We start from the raw sequence: 16,780 nt of genomic DNA on the forward strand, positions 1-16,780 counted from the left end.
CTAAACTTGGAGGGATTCTACACTGTCACACTTGTACCACGTCATTAATAACAAGCCAATCGCATTTTTTCTTTTCAAACAAAAGTACAATAAAAATATTTTTTTATAATCATGATGGGACATATATCTTTAAAAGAAAATATTTGATTAACTTATTATGCCACGTTACTAATATACCCGTTGCAATCTAGAATTTTTCCTAGACTTGAGAGTTTGACTTGAATTTAAATTAAATGAGAGAAAATTGATAATGCTAGGTGCCTGATGTGGCTCGAACTTAGGACCTACTGCTCTGATACCATGTTAAAGAATACTAAACAACAGTTGTACTCTAAGGCCCCGTTTGGTTCGGGGGATAAGCGGGAATAACAAAAGTTATTCCCGCTATTCCGCCAAACGGGGTTATTTTTTACCAGGATATTTTATTCTGGTCAAAACTTGCTATTCTCGGTTATCCCGGAATAGCAAGCTTTTTACTATTCCACCATTTTGGTAGAATAGTGCTATTCCAATGCTTAATTTTAAATTTAATTAAAATTATAAAATGAATTAAAACTAAATTATATAAATATATATAATATATTATTTTTATTATAAAATTATTAATTGTACTATATTAATACATATTATTTATATTTAAATATTATAATAAATTTTATAATAAATTATATTTAAATATTAAAATAAATTAAAATTTAAAATTTAAATAAATTTAAAATTTAAAATATTATAATAAATTATATTTAAAATTTAAAATTTGTAATCTCAAAATTAAAGTTTATAATTTTAAATTCCACATTTTAAATTTTAAATTTAAATTTTAAAATTTTAAATTTTTGAAATTTTAAATTTGATTTTATTTTTTTTCAAATTTAAATTTGATCTTAAATTTAAAGTTAGAAATTTAAAATTTAAATTTTGAATTTAAAATTTGAGATTTTAAATTTTAAATTTTAATTTCAAAATTTGAAATTTAAAAGTTAAAATTTTAAATTTTAAAATATAAATATAAAATATAAAAATTCAAATTCTAATATAAATAAAGGGATAATATTATTATTTTTTATTTATAATTACCGACTTTAATTTTTATTCTATCTTATCTAACCAAACGTTATTTTTCTTATTCACAGAAATAACTCAATTTTCATCCAAACGCAAAATTGATTTAATCCCCGCTTATACTTTAATTTATACATATCCCTAGAATACCCACTTTTTGTTTATCCCCGAACCAAACGATACCTAAAAACTTAAGCTGTTAGAGAACGGTGTTAATATGTTTATATATTTAAAAATCATGCTCGAAATAGTTCAATCCCTAATGCAATGAAAGAATAAAAACTACTGGATCCAAACCCACAGGCTTAAGCTGCTTTTGTGTGTTTAAGTAGAGGCACCAAATTCTGCTTGAAGCAGTATTTAGCACCCCTTGTCTCTCTTCAACGCCACATTAAATAAAGGATTAATTTAATACAGGTCCCTGCAAATATGATGAATTACAAATCCAAGAAAATTCAACTTTCATAAGTTATTTATACAAAAGTCCTAATATATTTAAATATGTTCCTCTGGTTAAGATCTATTAGAAAACTATTTATTTTTTAACAGTAGATTCGTGAAATGATATTTTTATCCTCACAAATATGTCCCTCTGAAAACCCTCTCAATTTTTGCTCTTTTCCTCTTTCTCTTCCTTCTTGGGCTGCGGGAGCGGGCGGCGGCGAGGCTGGGGCCCGCAGCGGCGAGGCGGAAGGAGAAGGTGCAGCCGATTCAGAAGCGCTAGTGATGACGGCCTACGCGAGCACGACGATCAGATCATTGACGATGACAACGATGAGGAAGAAGAAGAAAGAGAAAAGGAGGAGGATGCGAAGAAGAAGCAGGAGAGGAAGAGGAAGAGGAAGAAAAAGAAAGACAAAATTGTTAATTCAGATTATTAATTAATCATGATTAAGTATTTTAATTGTGGTTAACTAGATTTTTCTAACGGATCCTAACAGTTAGAGACATCTAAATAATTAGGACTTTTGCAGGAATAACTTATGAAAGTTGAACTTTGTAAAGATATATCTACTATTCGCCACATATTTGCAGTGACCTATACGAAATTAACGCTTAAATAAAAATCTCTGTTTATAACCTCTCAGATTTTTAGCAGCTTTAAATAAAAATCTGGCAATTGCAGCCGCTCGATCCCCGATCGAATTCCTCCATTAGCATAATTGTAGTAATCCTTTTCTTTTAATACGCGGTTATTTTATCAGCTTAAGGTTTAATTATACCTTAAATTGTATGCGTAATGGAAGGTCTTTTATCGACGAACTCGCAAAGTAATGTTCTTTTATTTACTCAGCTAGTGTAATATATATACCTCACTCAACCATTAATTAATGCATGCGCTAGCTACAACATTAATTATTGGGTGCATGCATGATTTGTTTGTTAAATATTGTTGTTCAAATGGAGATGCTATTTGGAACGCCCATCCCTGTCACTCCTGGTTTGGAGGAGGGCCTCAAGAGCTCATACGGCACTATTCCCGCGCCGCACCGGTTCTTCAGCTTCGGGTCGGCGTTCCGCGCGTCGATTATCCCCTCGATCTCCCGCATCCTGCCGTTGAACCTCTCGAACGCCGCGTTCACCACCGCGTCGGCCGCCCAGGCCGGCTCCGGCTCCTGCCCGAGGTACTCCTCGTCCGGCGAGTGCGTCGACAGCACGTCCAGCACGGACATCACTTTCGTCGCCTGGATCTGCGACGGGAAGCACTCCAGCAGCGCCGCCTCCGGCTTTCGCAAGAACCGCGCGAAGTCCTCGTGGCTCGTGCCGCCCATGTCCTCGACCGGCATGTTCTTCCGCGCGACGGTCGGCCGGTTGGGGAAGTATCCGCCGAAGTGGTACTGCCCGAAGTTCACGGCGGCGTGGTGGCCCGAGGTCACCCAGATTATGGTTGTGAGAACTTGGGTTAGTTCCGACGGCGATGCCACCGTCGGCCACCACGGCTCGTCCTTCTTGTCCGCGTGGCCTTTCGTCCGGACGTCCTCCCACCAGGCCTGCAGCTCGTGGTCCGCCGTCACGTCGGCCGCCGTCGGGTAGTAGCGGTTGACGTAATCGCCGACCCACTCCTTGATCGAAGACCATATCAGTAGGCCGTCGTTCGCGAACGGGTAGTCATTTATCGTCAGCCTTAGGCCGTGCTCCGCCGTCGGATCCTCCACCGCCATTCCCCTGCAAATTCATTCAAAAACACTAGTATATATTAAGTTTTCGGAGAACAACGGCTGTCCAATTCATCGTATTTAACAATCATATATATATATATATATATATACACCTTCGGATTAGGTCGGCCGGCAGGGCNTATATATATATATATATATATATATACCTTCGGATTAGGTCAGCCGGCAGGGCCTCCATGTCGAACCGCCAAAGCTTGCCGTAAGCGGCTGCGCTGAGCTCGGCGGAGTACTTGCCCGGGGAGAAGCAGGATTCGATGACGCCGCCGGCGTTGATGAGGGACTCCCGCGCCATTGCGTTGATCTCCATAGTGTACCGGAAGTGCGGGTGCAGCAAGCGGTAGATCGGGTGCATCGCACTCAGCTGTCGGTTCGCCGCGATTATATACGGCTCTGTGCAGCAGTGAGTTCTCAGCCTATACAAAGATCACGAAGCAAAGAGACTACTTAAGTATATATCAAATAGTATCAGAGCAGGATGTCTCGAGTTTGAATCTTTCTCAGATACTATCTCATTTAGTTTCTGAACATGCATGGGGCTAGAGAGAGAGAGAGAGAGAGACCAGTGGATGACAAGCTGGTGGTAGCCAGCGTCGTGGGAGCAGACGTGCGCTTTGGCGAGCCTCCAGAGCCATGCACCCGTGGCATCCCAGCTGCGGCCGAAGACTTGCTGCCATTGAGGTTTCGTAGGGGAGGCCGGGCGGGTGAGTTCGATGGCGATCGGCATCAACGTCTCGTCGCTGGTGAGAAAAAAGACGGTGCGGGAGGCGTACAAGGTCGTGTCTTCCAGCCCGCGCACCTTATGCACATACGGTAGCAGCAGGTCGTGGTAGTCCAGCACGAACAACCTTTTTTTCTTAAGGGCCTGAAAGAATGACAGTAGCATTAGTAGAGACAAATCTTTTTTCACAGATGCATTGAATCTGATTATACTTTTAATAACTTCAATATTTATTAAGTCTTTGAGGAAGAATTAGAATTACTACCTCCTCCACAGTCATGACACCCAAAATTTCTCTCTCTATAAGTTCTGCAGTGATAGCAGATTTTGCTGGACCATAAACCTCAGGATCAAGTTTGCTGACAAAAGGGAACTCCTGCATGATTGTTGAAATCAATAAATATTAATCATCCAATGCACAATAAAAATAGAAAAATAACTTAATAAATTAGGAAATGTACTAAGTGTTAATATTTCCAACATACTGTGACAAGTTGAATGCTAAATGGATTGAGCCCTGCTAGAGTTTGCCTAGAGAACTCCTCATCTCTGAACCATGCAAACTTGTCTCCTGCAGCATTGATGGTGCCACAAGTTAAGTGAGTTGGTAAAAAATAAGAAAATTTATGCGCAGATGCTATTCTTACAAACAAATTTTATTAACCGTTTACGCTCTGCAATGAGTCGTAAACGGTCGTGCATAGAATTCAGCTGTAAGCTAAAGCAATTACGATCGATCATCTCTGGAGCCTCGAAGAGAAGAACGTTGTCGGTGCTGTCCTCGAAGGCCTTGATGACCCGCGGTATTACGGTGCGGAAGAAGCTAAGACCCTCTTGCTTAGGGAGTTTGACACCCTCATTGAACAGTGAATCAATGGCTGTGAAGTAGGGGAAACCGAGCTTCGTGTCGATGATCGCCGTCTCGATCGAGGGGACGACTGCATGGAGTACAGATTTAAAGGCCTTCGCCGAGAATGTCAGTCCCTTAACCTCGGAGAAGGCTTCGTCCCTCGGGACGTATACGCTGCTGCTTCGTTCTTCTGAAAGTGGGTCTACAAGAAAAGGCAAATAGTTGAGATATCATATGCTAGGATGTTTATGCGCACAAATAGCTATGTTAGCTATGTAGTATTTTGCGTTTACGACATTCATATTTGAACTATCTCTCGCATATATACCTTTCTTGGTTCTAGGGCGACCGGTGCGGCATCGACGCGGATAAGGCAACTCTTTGCTGTCTCCAAGGACGGGCCTTGCCATGTCCTGGCCTTTGTCGGGATCGCCAAGATCATTGTATGTGTCGTAGTCGTATATCCTCTCGAATGGCTTCCGTTCCCCCGTGCCATCCCCTCGCATGTTCGCCAGCTCTTTCTTCCTCAGCCTCTCGAGCCCCGGTGGGGTTTGAGAAGGCAAGTAGGACTGCATGCATGCACGCATTAAGAGAGAGAGAGAGAGAGAGAGAGAGAGAGAGAGAGAGAGATATAGATGTTCACGTACCTTGATGGTAAAGAATTATCAAACTTAAAAAAATTGGAGAAACAAAGTAATCTGAACTATGAGAGAGAGAGAGAGAGAGAGAGAGAGAGTCGTTCACCTTCTAGTAAAATTTTTTTTTAAGAGATAGATAGCATGCTACTCGCTTTGTGTATTTCATTTAGAAATAAACTTAGCTAAAAATGTGAATCAACTATAATTCGAACTTGAGATCTTGGGTACCAACCACCAAGTCTTTTGCCATTTGCGATAAGGACAGTCGGTCTTTCTAGTAAAGATTTGTCAAAACAAAGTAAACTGAACTAATTAGATAAAGAGATGCTAAACCTTGCTAGTAAAGAAGACCCTCTTCTCAGGGTTATCAAATTTGGAGTGCACCCACGACCTACAATCGATGGTGAGGGAGGTGGCGTCGTCGCCAGCAGTGGTGAGCACGATGTCGTGGAGATACATCTCCTTGTGGTGTTCGTTCTCCACCACCACCGCGCCTACTTCTCTGAACGTCGAAGGGACCGAGAACTCGCCTTCATACTTGACCTTGTCACAATGTTGGCTTGCTTTGTGAGCGTAGCCCGCTATGGTCTCCTTCTCCAACCCCGTTCCTGTTAAGTGAAACATGATTAATACGAGTAATATTACACTTACAAACAAATTTTACAATACTTTATAAACTAGCATATGCAATAGTATGTTTATATTAGAAAAGTGTAAATCACTAGAAGGTAAATATAACTCATAATTTAAAGGGTGAAATCTTACCATTGATCGAGTTATATAGTTTCGTAAAATATTGTAAGATTTGTTTGTAATTAGCAAAGCATTTTGTACTCATTTTAATCATTCAATGTCAACAGGTCATTTAGTCACTACTAACTAAGTATAGAATTAAAAACTGATCATATATATATATAGAATTGAGCTAGAATACTATCGGTAGCAAATGGGCTTTGTCGCCACCCATTTGTTTTTTATGATGGAGCCTCTAAATCGACGATCGGTACCGTTGAGCATGATCCATACCACTTGAAGTGTTTAGAAATCAAATTTCATACATTTTTGATATTGTTCTCTTATCCATCGAGTGGACACAAAAATGAACGGCTGAAAATGAATATTTTTTAAAAAATGATGATAGGAGTATTGTAGTCAAGATCAATAGTATAGATCTTGTTTTAAATAGTTTAAAGAATTTTTTTACCAAAAATTCAATTGATTTGGATATCTTTACACCGTTAAACGAGAAAACGCCTCATATCGACCATTAAAATTATAAAATTTGAAACTCTTTGATCATTAGGCAAATGATGTCAAAAAGGTTTGAAATTTGATTTATAAACACTTCAAGTGGTATAGATCATGTTCAACAATGCCGATCGTTGATTTGTAGGCTCTATCATCGAAAGCAAATAGGTGGCAACGGAGTCTGTTTGCTACCAATAGTATTCTAGCTCAATATATATATATATATATATAGTCGGCAACGGAGCCCGTTTGGAGCCTCTAAGTCGATTTGGAGCCTCCAAATCGACGATCGGCACCGTTGAACATGATCTATACCATTTGAAGTATCTAGAAATCAAATTTTATACATTTTTTATATTGTTCTCTTATCTATCGAGTAGACACAAAAATAAACGGCTGAAAATGAATATTCTTTAAAAAATGATGATAGGAGTTTTATTATGAAGATCAAGAGTATAGATCTTGTTTTAAATTGTTTAAAGAATTTTCTAATAAAAATTCAATTGATTTGGATATCTTTACGCCGTTAAACAAGAAAACACCTCATATCGACCATTAAAATTACAAATTTTGAAACCCTTTGATCATTAGGCAAATGATGTCGAAAAGAATTGAAATTTGATTTCTAAACACTTCAAGTGGTATAGATCATGTTCAACGATGCCGATCGTCGATTTGGAGGCTCTATCATCAGAAACAAATAGATGCAACGAAGCCACGTTTGCTATCTCTCTCCTCTCCCCTCTCTCTCTCTCTCGTCAGGCAACGCTCTCTCTCTCTCTCCTCCCTCCGGATCTCTCTCTCTCTCCTATTATTATATATAATATATATATATATAATTATATATTACTATATAATGGAGATTTGCATCTATACCTATCGGATAGTATCAAAAGCTTTTGGCACATAATCAAAATCTTTTTAACCGTTAGAAATCTATTCTTTAACTCATTATTTACCTGTTAAAATTATACTAATTCAATCGCAACCACACCATATTAACTTTAGAAGAACTCTACCATCATCCTAACCGAAGATCACTCACTCATTCTACACCACATACATCATTTCATCAAACGCCCGAAAACTAGATAATAAACAACCGTTAGCTACTATCGATAATATCCTTTCATCCAACAGGCCGAAAAGCTTGATAGAATCAAGTGGCTAATTATAACTATCGATAATATAGTTGCATAATATATATATATAATATAGTATATATATATATATATATATATATAAGAGAGAGAGAGAGAGAGAGAGGAGAGGAGAGAGAGAGAGAGAGAGAGCCGTTGAGCTAAATACTATCGGTAGTAAACGATGCCGTTTTAATTACGCGATTTGTTTTCGATGATAGAACTTCCAAATGATGTCCGCAAAAGATTGAAATTTGAAATTCAAAAACACTTCAAGTGTACTAGATCATCATTCAATGGCTCCAAAATCAATAAATTTCACTGGACGTAAGTGAGCTCGTTTTGCAAGTTTAACGTGTAAGAAATTCCAAATCAACATGAAAATTTTGATAGAAAATTTCTTATAACTTACTATATAAAACAAAGATCAATATCTTTGATAAAAATTTATGTCATATATTACATTTTGTAAGAATTTTTATTTTCAATCTTGATTTGAGCGCCCCCTCGTTCACTAGGCAAAATATAATGTAAATAAAAATCTTTATTTTCTAAGTACTTGCAAAATACTCTAAATAAATTTAAACGGAGCGAATCGACCGAGTTGAAAAGCCAGCAACATCGAAAACAAGAGACTGAAGAACGGCAAGCAATCTCGTAACTTCGACTAGGTAATAAGTAGCCTCACTTATATATATATAATATATATATATATATATATATATAATATATAATATATTATAGCCAGGGCTGCTGTGCTTCAGGATCACACCCGGCACGGAGGCCTCCGTGCTCCTAGACCGTTTTCGATGATCTGAGTTTTCGAATCGACGATCGGTTCCGTTAAACTTGATCTAGCGTATTTGAAAGTTTTCTAGAAAATGAATTTTACGATTTTTTGATATCATTATACTCTAGCAATTTTCGAAAAGAATTCAAAATCAAGATAATTTTTAAACGGCTTGAAAATAAAAATTTATATTAAAAGTGTTGAATATAGGCAATAAAATTTCGATCAAGAATATAATATTTGTTATAGATAGTATAGGAAGAATTTGTATCAAAATTCATCTGATTGAATACTTTACACCTGTTAAACTGAAAACGGTAGATATTAACCATATAAATAATTATGGATTTTGAATCTTTGCCTCACTAGGTAAATGATATCAAAAAATCGCAAAAATTATTTTCTAGAAACTTCAAATGCGCTAGATCAAGTCTAACGAAGCCGATCGTCGATTCAAAAATTCTATCATTGAAAATGGCTCAGGAGCACGGAGGCCTCCGTGCTCCTGAGAGCACAGCAGCCCCGCTCTATATATATATATATATATATATATATATATATAGTGTAGAGCTACTATGCTATTGGAAGTATAAAGTAGTTGGTGCTTCCGATTTTTTAGCCTTTGGATCAAAAATTCTACGATTGGGATGATAACGGTCCCCTTAGAGTTGAGTGGTCCAACTAGAGTTGAGGGGTTCCCATTGGTTAATAATATTAATCCAATGGTTAGAAATAATCAATGGGGTTGATGTAAGGGTTATAAAATCGAAAGCACCAACTACTTTATGCTTCTGATAGCATAGTAGCACTACTATATATATATATAGTGAGGCTACTATGCTTTGGGAAGCACGGAGCCTTCCATGCTTCCATGTCGTTTTTCATGTTGCGACTTTCGAATCGTCAATCGGCTTAGTTAAACTTGATCTAGAGTATTTCAAGAACCAAGAAAATAAATTATGCAATTTTTCGATATTATTTACCTAGTGAACGAAGAGGCTCAAAATCAACGACTAAAAATAAAAATCTTACAAAACATGATAATATGACATTAAAATTTTAGATCAAAGATATTGATCTTGTTTTATATAGTATAAAGAATTTTCTACCAAAATTTCACGTGATTTGGATACTTTTATAGCGTTAAACTTGCAAACGGCTCACTACGGCTATTAAAATTATTGATTTTGAGCCCCTTCGATCACTAGGCAAATGATATCTAAAAATCATAAAATTTATTTTCTAGGTGCTTCAAATACTCTAGATCAAGTTTAACGGAGCCGATCGACGATTTGAAAGTCGCAACATCGAAAATGACCTGAAAGCACGGAAGGCTCCGTGCTTCCAAAAGCATAGTAGCCTCACTCTCTCTATATATATATATATATATATATATATATATGAGTAGGGCTACTATACTCTTATGAGTAAAGAGTTCTTTGTACTCATAAGTTGTTTTCGATGTTGGGACTTTCGAATCGACGATCTACACCGTTAAATATGATTTAGAGTATTTGAAACTTCTAGAAATATATGAGTTAAGTTGGTTTATTATTATTAGTAGCCTGGAGGCCTTCGTGCTACGGTGCTACCAAGTTATTTTCAATGATGTGACTTCCAAATCAATGATCGACTCTGTTAGACTTGATCTACACTATTGAAAGTATTTAAAAACTAAATTTCATAATTTTTTGACATCATTTGGCTAGTGATTAAAAGGTCTCAAAATTGATAATTTTAACGATCGATATAATGTGTTTGTGAATTTAACGGTATAAAACAATTCAAATCTAATAAATATTTTATAAATTATTTTTTACTATTTAGAATAAGATCAACATCCCTATCTTAAATTCAAGTCTTTTCTTACATCATTCTTTTACTTTATTGCATCTCTCTCTCTCTCTCTCTCTCTCTCTCTCTCGGGCTAGTCAAATGGTCTGCAAATTGATTAATTGCCATGTAAAATACAGATCAAACAAATTGATTAAAATGTAGAAAAAGTAGTTGTGGGATAGAAGATTGGGGTAGCTAGTCACTTTTTGTAAACTAATATATATTAGTCTTAAATTTTAGAAAGGTAAACTTCAAATACCACTCCAGTAGTTTCATACTTTCTCATTTTAGTATCATATAGTTTAAAATGTATTAAGTTAGTGTCCTGTAGTTTCATTTTCATTTTTTTGTCAACTTCTCCGTTAATTTTTCATTAAATTATATTTAACAAACTTCAGATACCCCACCAAATTTTAACTTCATCATTCATTTAACAAAAAATTAGTGAAATCGATAATAAAAAGATAAAAAAAATCATAGGGCACTAAATTGATATACTATAAATCACAGGGTACTAAAGTAAGAAAGCGTAAAATCACAAGGATGGTATTTAAAATTTTCCCATTTTAAAAATTTATGTATTAATTAATTTTAAATAATAATTAAAAAATTAGAGATCTTAATTATGATTGTATTAGATTAATAATTTTTAATGTAAAATTACTCATGTTCATATATTATTTTTAGTAGTTTAAAAAGATTGGAATCAAGTAAAAATGGCTTGCTTAAATCAAACAAATCGGAGTTGAATGAAACCGACCAAATTATTTCGATTAATTTGCATGGTTTGGTTCCCCCTTTTTTTTTTTGAAAAAATTGTATAAATCGAACCGAATCGAATCAACAAATGCTTAACTCTACCTCCAAATTTAAACTCGTACAGATATTCGAATCCCGTGAACCACCTACTCTGCTGGAAAGAATTTTAATTTTTCAAAAAAGAAAAAACTTTAAATATTTTTATTAAATTAACGCTTTCTTATTTTAGTACTATATGGTTTAAAGTATATTATTTTAGTATCATGCAGTTTCATTTTTTTTTCTTTTCATCAGCACCTCCGTTAACTTTCTGTTAAAATATATAGAAAAAACTTCAGATACCCTTCTCATCGTTTATCGAATATTCATTTTAATACTCTGTAGGTTATCGAATTTTTATTTAGTATCTTGTGGTTTTAACTTTTTCATTAATTTAACAAAAAAATTAACTGAGGAGATAACAAAAATAAAAAATTAAAATAAAAAATACTAAAGTAAAAAAACCACTGAACAACAGGAGTGGTATTTGAAGTTTTTCAAAAAAAAATAATGAAATAATTAATTTTCTAGTAGAGGAAGGGGTAAAACCGTAAAAAGGACACATGACGTAGTGGTGAATTTGTCATACAAAAGCAGTCGTACGTAAAGCTGTTCAAAATATCCGACATTTTATACTCAATTCGGACCCTAGCCGGACTCTACCTAGATTTGAATTGGACCCGATAAAAAATAAATAGTATACCAGTAAAAAAATCAATTAAAGTTTTGGATTTGCGTCCCAATAGTTTATGTCAATACCGGACTTGGACCTGACTTGAACATGACCTTTTAATAGGTAGGATCCGGATGAGTTTCTAAATCCAGACCCGAACCTGGACTCAGACCCGGTGAAATACCCGATAATAAATTAAAAAAAATTGAAGTTGAGGGATCAATTTCAATAGAATTTATAGGTAAAGGATTTTTGTGTCTTTTCAGTTTAGTGAAAATCTTAGTCGCCCTGTTTATTCTTTTTTTTTTACTCTTTTTTTTTTTATCTTAGTTGTTTACTGCTTGAATTATTTCTTTGAACGAATTTTATTGGATTGGATGCAACTAATTTGAATGCAAGTTTTTTATAGTGAGAGATTTATGATTTGTCCATAAACCGTTAATAAAGTGTATAAAAAAAGTGAATACGAGTATCCGTATCCGATCCATATTCGATCTTAAGTAAATAGGATACAGATAGTCACTATCCAAAGCCAGATCGGTGTTTTTTTAATTCAAGTACCTAGATCAAAACTTGATTCGAAGTTAAATTGATAGAGTGTATATATATATATATATATATATATATATATATATATATATATATATATATATATATATATATATAAAGTAGTTCTCCCGTGCTTATGAAAGTACGGAGGCCTACGTACTTATAAGTTGTTTTCGATGATAGGACATCCAATTCGACGATCGGCTCCGTTAGGCATAATCTATGCTATTAGAACTATCTAGAAACCAAATTTTATAATTTTTCGACATTATTTACCAAGCGATCACAAGATATCAAAAATTACTATTTTAACGGCCAATGTGGCACGTTTTTAAGTTCAACGGTGTAGAAGTATCCAAATTACATGAAACTTTAATAGAAAATTCTACTTAACATCAAGAGCAAGAACAATACATATGATTTGAAATTTGAGTCATTTATCACTATTTTTTATGAGATTTTTATTTTCAACCGTTCATTTTGAAGCTACTCGTTCACTAGGCAAACGAAGTCAAAAAATTATGAAATTTGGTTTCTAGATAGTTCCAATAGCGTAGATCATGTTTAATGGAACCGCGCCGAATCGGACGTCCCATCATTAAAAACAACTTACAAGCACGAAGACCTCCGTACTTTCGAAAGCATAGGACCCCTCTCTCTCTCTCTCTCTCTCTCTCTCTCTCTCTCTCTCTCTCTATATATATATATATATATATATATATATATATATATATTACTCATTTTTTAGAATATGAATACAATATATCAACTATTCAGACGGCGGACCTGATCCACGAACATCTTTAATTGTAAAATTTATTATTAGTCCAATCATTTGCCCTAGACAACTACACGTGATCGACAACTACGTCCACGGAAAAGGACGTTACCTGGTTGTTCCTATTCCTTGTTCCTATTCCTAGTACTATTTATTAGGGTTTAGTTTTCCACTTAAAAAAAATTATTTCTTGGAATATTTATAGTGGTAGAAAAAAATTTTTAGAAACTATTTTTATAGATTCGAAAAAAAATAGTGTTCTCGTTTTAGCCGATTTTCGGAGAAAAATAAAAACTCAAATCTAGTAAAAAAATTTTTATTCATTTTTTTATCGAACCAAACAAATATAAATTTTTTTAGGATAAACTTTAAATACTACATCTGTACATGGTTTCGCATTTTCTCATTTTAGTACCTTAGCTTGCGTTTGGTTGGAGGTTAAGGGGTGGAATAACCCCTTAACCTCCATTTAATCCCCAAACGCAAGCATTTAGTGGTGGGGTTAGTAAACCCCACCCCCCCTCCCCGCACGGCTCCCAAAATATAGAATATTTAAAACAATAAATAAAATATTTATTTTAAATGATTATAGTGAGGCTATTTTAGTAATTTTACTATCTTTATTAATCATTATCTTTTTTATCCCACCTACTCCAACCAATCATTATCTTTCTTTATCAATCATTATCTTCTTATCCAACCTACTCCAACCAATAATTATCCTTCTTTATCAATCATTATCTTCTCATCCCACCTACTCCAACCAAACACTATTTTTCATTATTCTAGACTAACTCCAACCCCAACCAAACACAAAAAAACTTTAACCCCACTTTAACCCTGAACTTAACCCTATCCCTGGAATAGCTACTTTTTCCTTAACCCCGAACCAAACGGAGGCTTATAGTTTAAAGTGTATTAATTTAGTATCACGTAGTTTCATTTTTCTCTTTTCATCAGTCCCTCCTTTAACTTTTCATTAAATCATATACAAAAAACTTCAGATACCCCATCTATAGTTTATTAAATATTCACTTTAGTATCTTTTACTTTAACTTTGTCACTGATTTAACGAAAAAAATCAGTGAAGGGAATAACAAAAAGAGAAAAATAAAATCATAGTATACGAAAGTGATACACTTTAAATCACAAGGTACTAAAGTGAGAAAGTGCGAACCAACAGAGGATGGTATTTGAAGTTTTCTCTTTTTTTAACCAAAAAATATTAATAAAAAATTATTTTTGTCCTACAAATCAAATACTATAAAACATAAAACTTTTTTCTACCAAACGTTTTTTTACGAAAAATTATTTTTTATGATTTTACATGCAACCAAACAGCCTCTTAGCTTAATCGAAAGAGATTGTATTCGTTTCACCAAAAATTTCCACACTAACATATAAAAACATAAAAAATACTTAAATTTTGCTGTTTGAAAATTTTAAGTCGATGCATTTAATTTTCTTCTCGCTCACTTGGGCACAACAGTGGAGTTGGTGGGAAACAGCAAAGAAGATATAATAAGTGTTCAATGGAGACATGGGCCCGCAAGAAGTGGAGGATGGAGAGATAAAGTATATAGGACAGACCAATTTTAAAAATTTTGGTCNAAAAAAAAAAAAAAAAAAAAAAAAAGCAAAGCTACTGAATAGTTTTTTGCAAAAAGACATGTATAAAATATTTAAAAAAAATTATATTTTACTTTTTTTAAATTTCAAGGTTATGCATTTACTATTCCTCTCATAGAATTCATCATTATTCCATCTTATTTCTTATAATTTATAAATAGATATATCAAAATTATTTTAAAAATAACATAAATATATTAAAATATTATTTTTTTATATAACATGTAATGGTAATTTGATTATTTTGTCTTTTTCATTAACACTGTAATTTTTTTTAAAAAAAATTGAAATCCTGATGCGTGGGACAAAATATAGATTTTAAAAGTAAAAAAAAAAAGCAAAAATTTGTATTTTAGCTTTTTTTAGTTTTTACTAATTTTGGTTAACTACCATCTACAACAAATTAAATTAATTAGGCTATTCCACTTTTGGTGAAACAAATGTATCTCTAAATAAAATTTTGATTATTTCTGAAAAGGTTCCTACATGCATTTATTTCACTTACTTGACCTTTTATTATTTTTGTTTTTCACATGGGCCTGTTTGATTTCATTTTAATAAAAAAGTCAAAGTGTACTTTTCAAGTACTCATTAATTACTCTCTCTTAAAATTTTTTTTTTTTTTCCTGCTTCTGCAAACTTAAAAAAATGATGCACAGAAAAACAAAATAAAATAAAATAAAATACAATACTATCCACCAAGCTAAACAAAAGATAGTGTAATTTTTTTTCCCCTTGAAAACTCTTCTATATTATGTTGTTTTATATAAACTGATATAATTATGTATGTATATATTAGAAATTTAGTATGTGTCACTGTAAATCCTTAATAAGTACTTAAAAAAAAAAGGTGCAGTTACAAATCGACTTGGTTGGATATATATATATATATAAAATATGTATGTGTGAGTACATGCAAATTAGCTCATTAATTTGCTTACAAAATGCATATGTAAATGTAAATTCTTTAAAAAAATTTGAAAAAAAGAAGGTACTTAAGCGTTTGATTAAATATAATTATAAATACAGTGTAGTTGAAGATGTATGTTATTAGAAATGCAGTAGTTGCAACTACATTCATCCTGTTTGTAGTGAAAGCGCTATAATTATAAATAATTTGTTTACTTGGATCGAGCTCAGAGCTCGCAAGCTCTAAGAGGAGGGTCTTCCCCAGCAAGTCGGCGATGTCGTCGAGGCCGCGGGCGAGGCCGACGTTCGAGAGGGCTCCGCCGACAGTCGACTGCACCGTCACGACCACTTTCACCTTTGCGGGGCTCTTCGTCGCCATTGCTGCCGGCGCCGCAGATCTTGCCGCCTCCTCATTTGCAGCCTCGCAGCGCACCCGAAGAGCCCTCAGAGTCGCCTCTCGACGACGGCTTAGACACGATTGCGACCGCGTATATCGCGGTTTCGGGATTGTGATTGGGTATATAATTGGATTGAGGGATGAGGTAAAGAAGAGGGAGGGGGAGTGGTTTTGTGCTTGTAACAAGGGCTTCAACATTTTTTTATTTTATTTTATTTTTTTTGGTGTGTGTCTTGAGTTGTATTTAGTTCAACGTGGGAGCTGATGAGGACTGAGGAGAGAGATACTTGAGGGTTTTGGATGGGGATGATCATATATATATATATATATATAATATATTATATAATAATACTATTAGTATATATTAGTAGTATAGTTATATATGATATATATATATAAGGATAAACTTCAAATATTGGTTTCGTACTTTCTCACTTTAGTAATCTTTGATTTAAAGTGTATCAAGTTAGTGCCATGTGGTTTTATTTTTATCTTTTTGTCAGCTTTTCCGTTAATATTTCGTTAAATTATATATAAAAAATTTCAGATATCCCACCTAGGTTTATCGATTATTCACTTTAGCACC

The 16,780-nt window shown here is 34.3% G+C and overlaps 1 protein-coding gene across 1 annotated transcript; it reads right to left on the reverse strand.

The window, feature by feature from the left end:
* On the reverse strand, positions 2,313 to 16,442 carry LOC109724930 (linoleate 13S-lipoxygenase 2-1, chloroplastic-like). Its single transcript, XM_020253921.1, has 9 exons — positions 16,014 to 16,442; positions 5,782 to 6,056; positions 5,139 to 5,379; positions 4,692 to 5,012; positions 4,446 to 4,531; positions 4,226 to 4,336; positions 3,803 to 4,104; positions 3,389 to 3,655; positions 2,313 to 3,228 (listed from the first exon to the last, which is right to left on the reverse strand). Exons 1-9 carry the CDS (start codon positions 16,390 to 16,392, stop codon positions 2,460 to 2,462), a joined length of 2,751 nt encoding a protein of 916 aa, XP_020109510.1. The 5' UTR covers positions 16,393 to 16,442; the 3' UTR covers positions 2,313 to 2,459.

The sequence above is a fragment of the Ananas comosus genome, linkage group 19 (genome assembly GCF_001540865.1).
Source record: "Ananas comosus cultivar F153 linkage group 19, ASM154086v1, whole genome shotgun sequence".
Classification (NCBI taxonomy): Eukaryota; Viridiplantae; Streptophyta; class Magnoliopsida; order Poales; family Bromeliaceae; genus Ananas; species Ananas comosus.

Excerpts from the sequence above, each read along its gene's own strand:
- LOC109724930 (XM_020253921.1), bottom strand. The coding sequence starts at position 16,392 with ATGTTGAAGCCCTTGTTACAAGCACAAAACCACTCCCCCTCCCTCTTC. Across the intron at positions 4,532-4,691 it reads GGCTCCAGAGATGATCGATC|GAGACAAGTTTGCATGGTTC; the intron begins GTAATTGCTTTA and ends TCAATGCTGCAG. Across the intron at positions 4,337-4,445 it reads TTAGCATTCAACTTGTCACA|GAGTTCCCTTTTGTCAGCAA; the intron begins GTATGTTGGAAA and ends ACAATCATGCAG.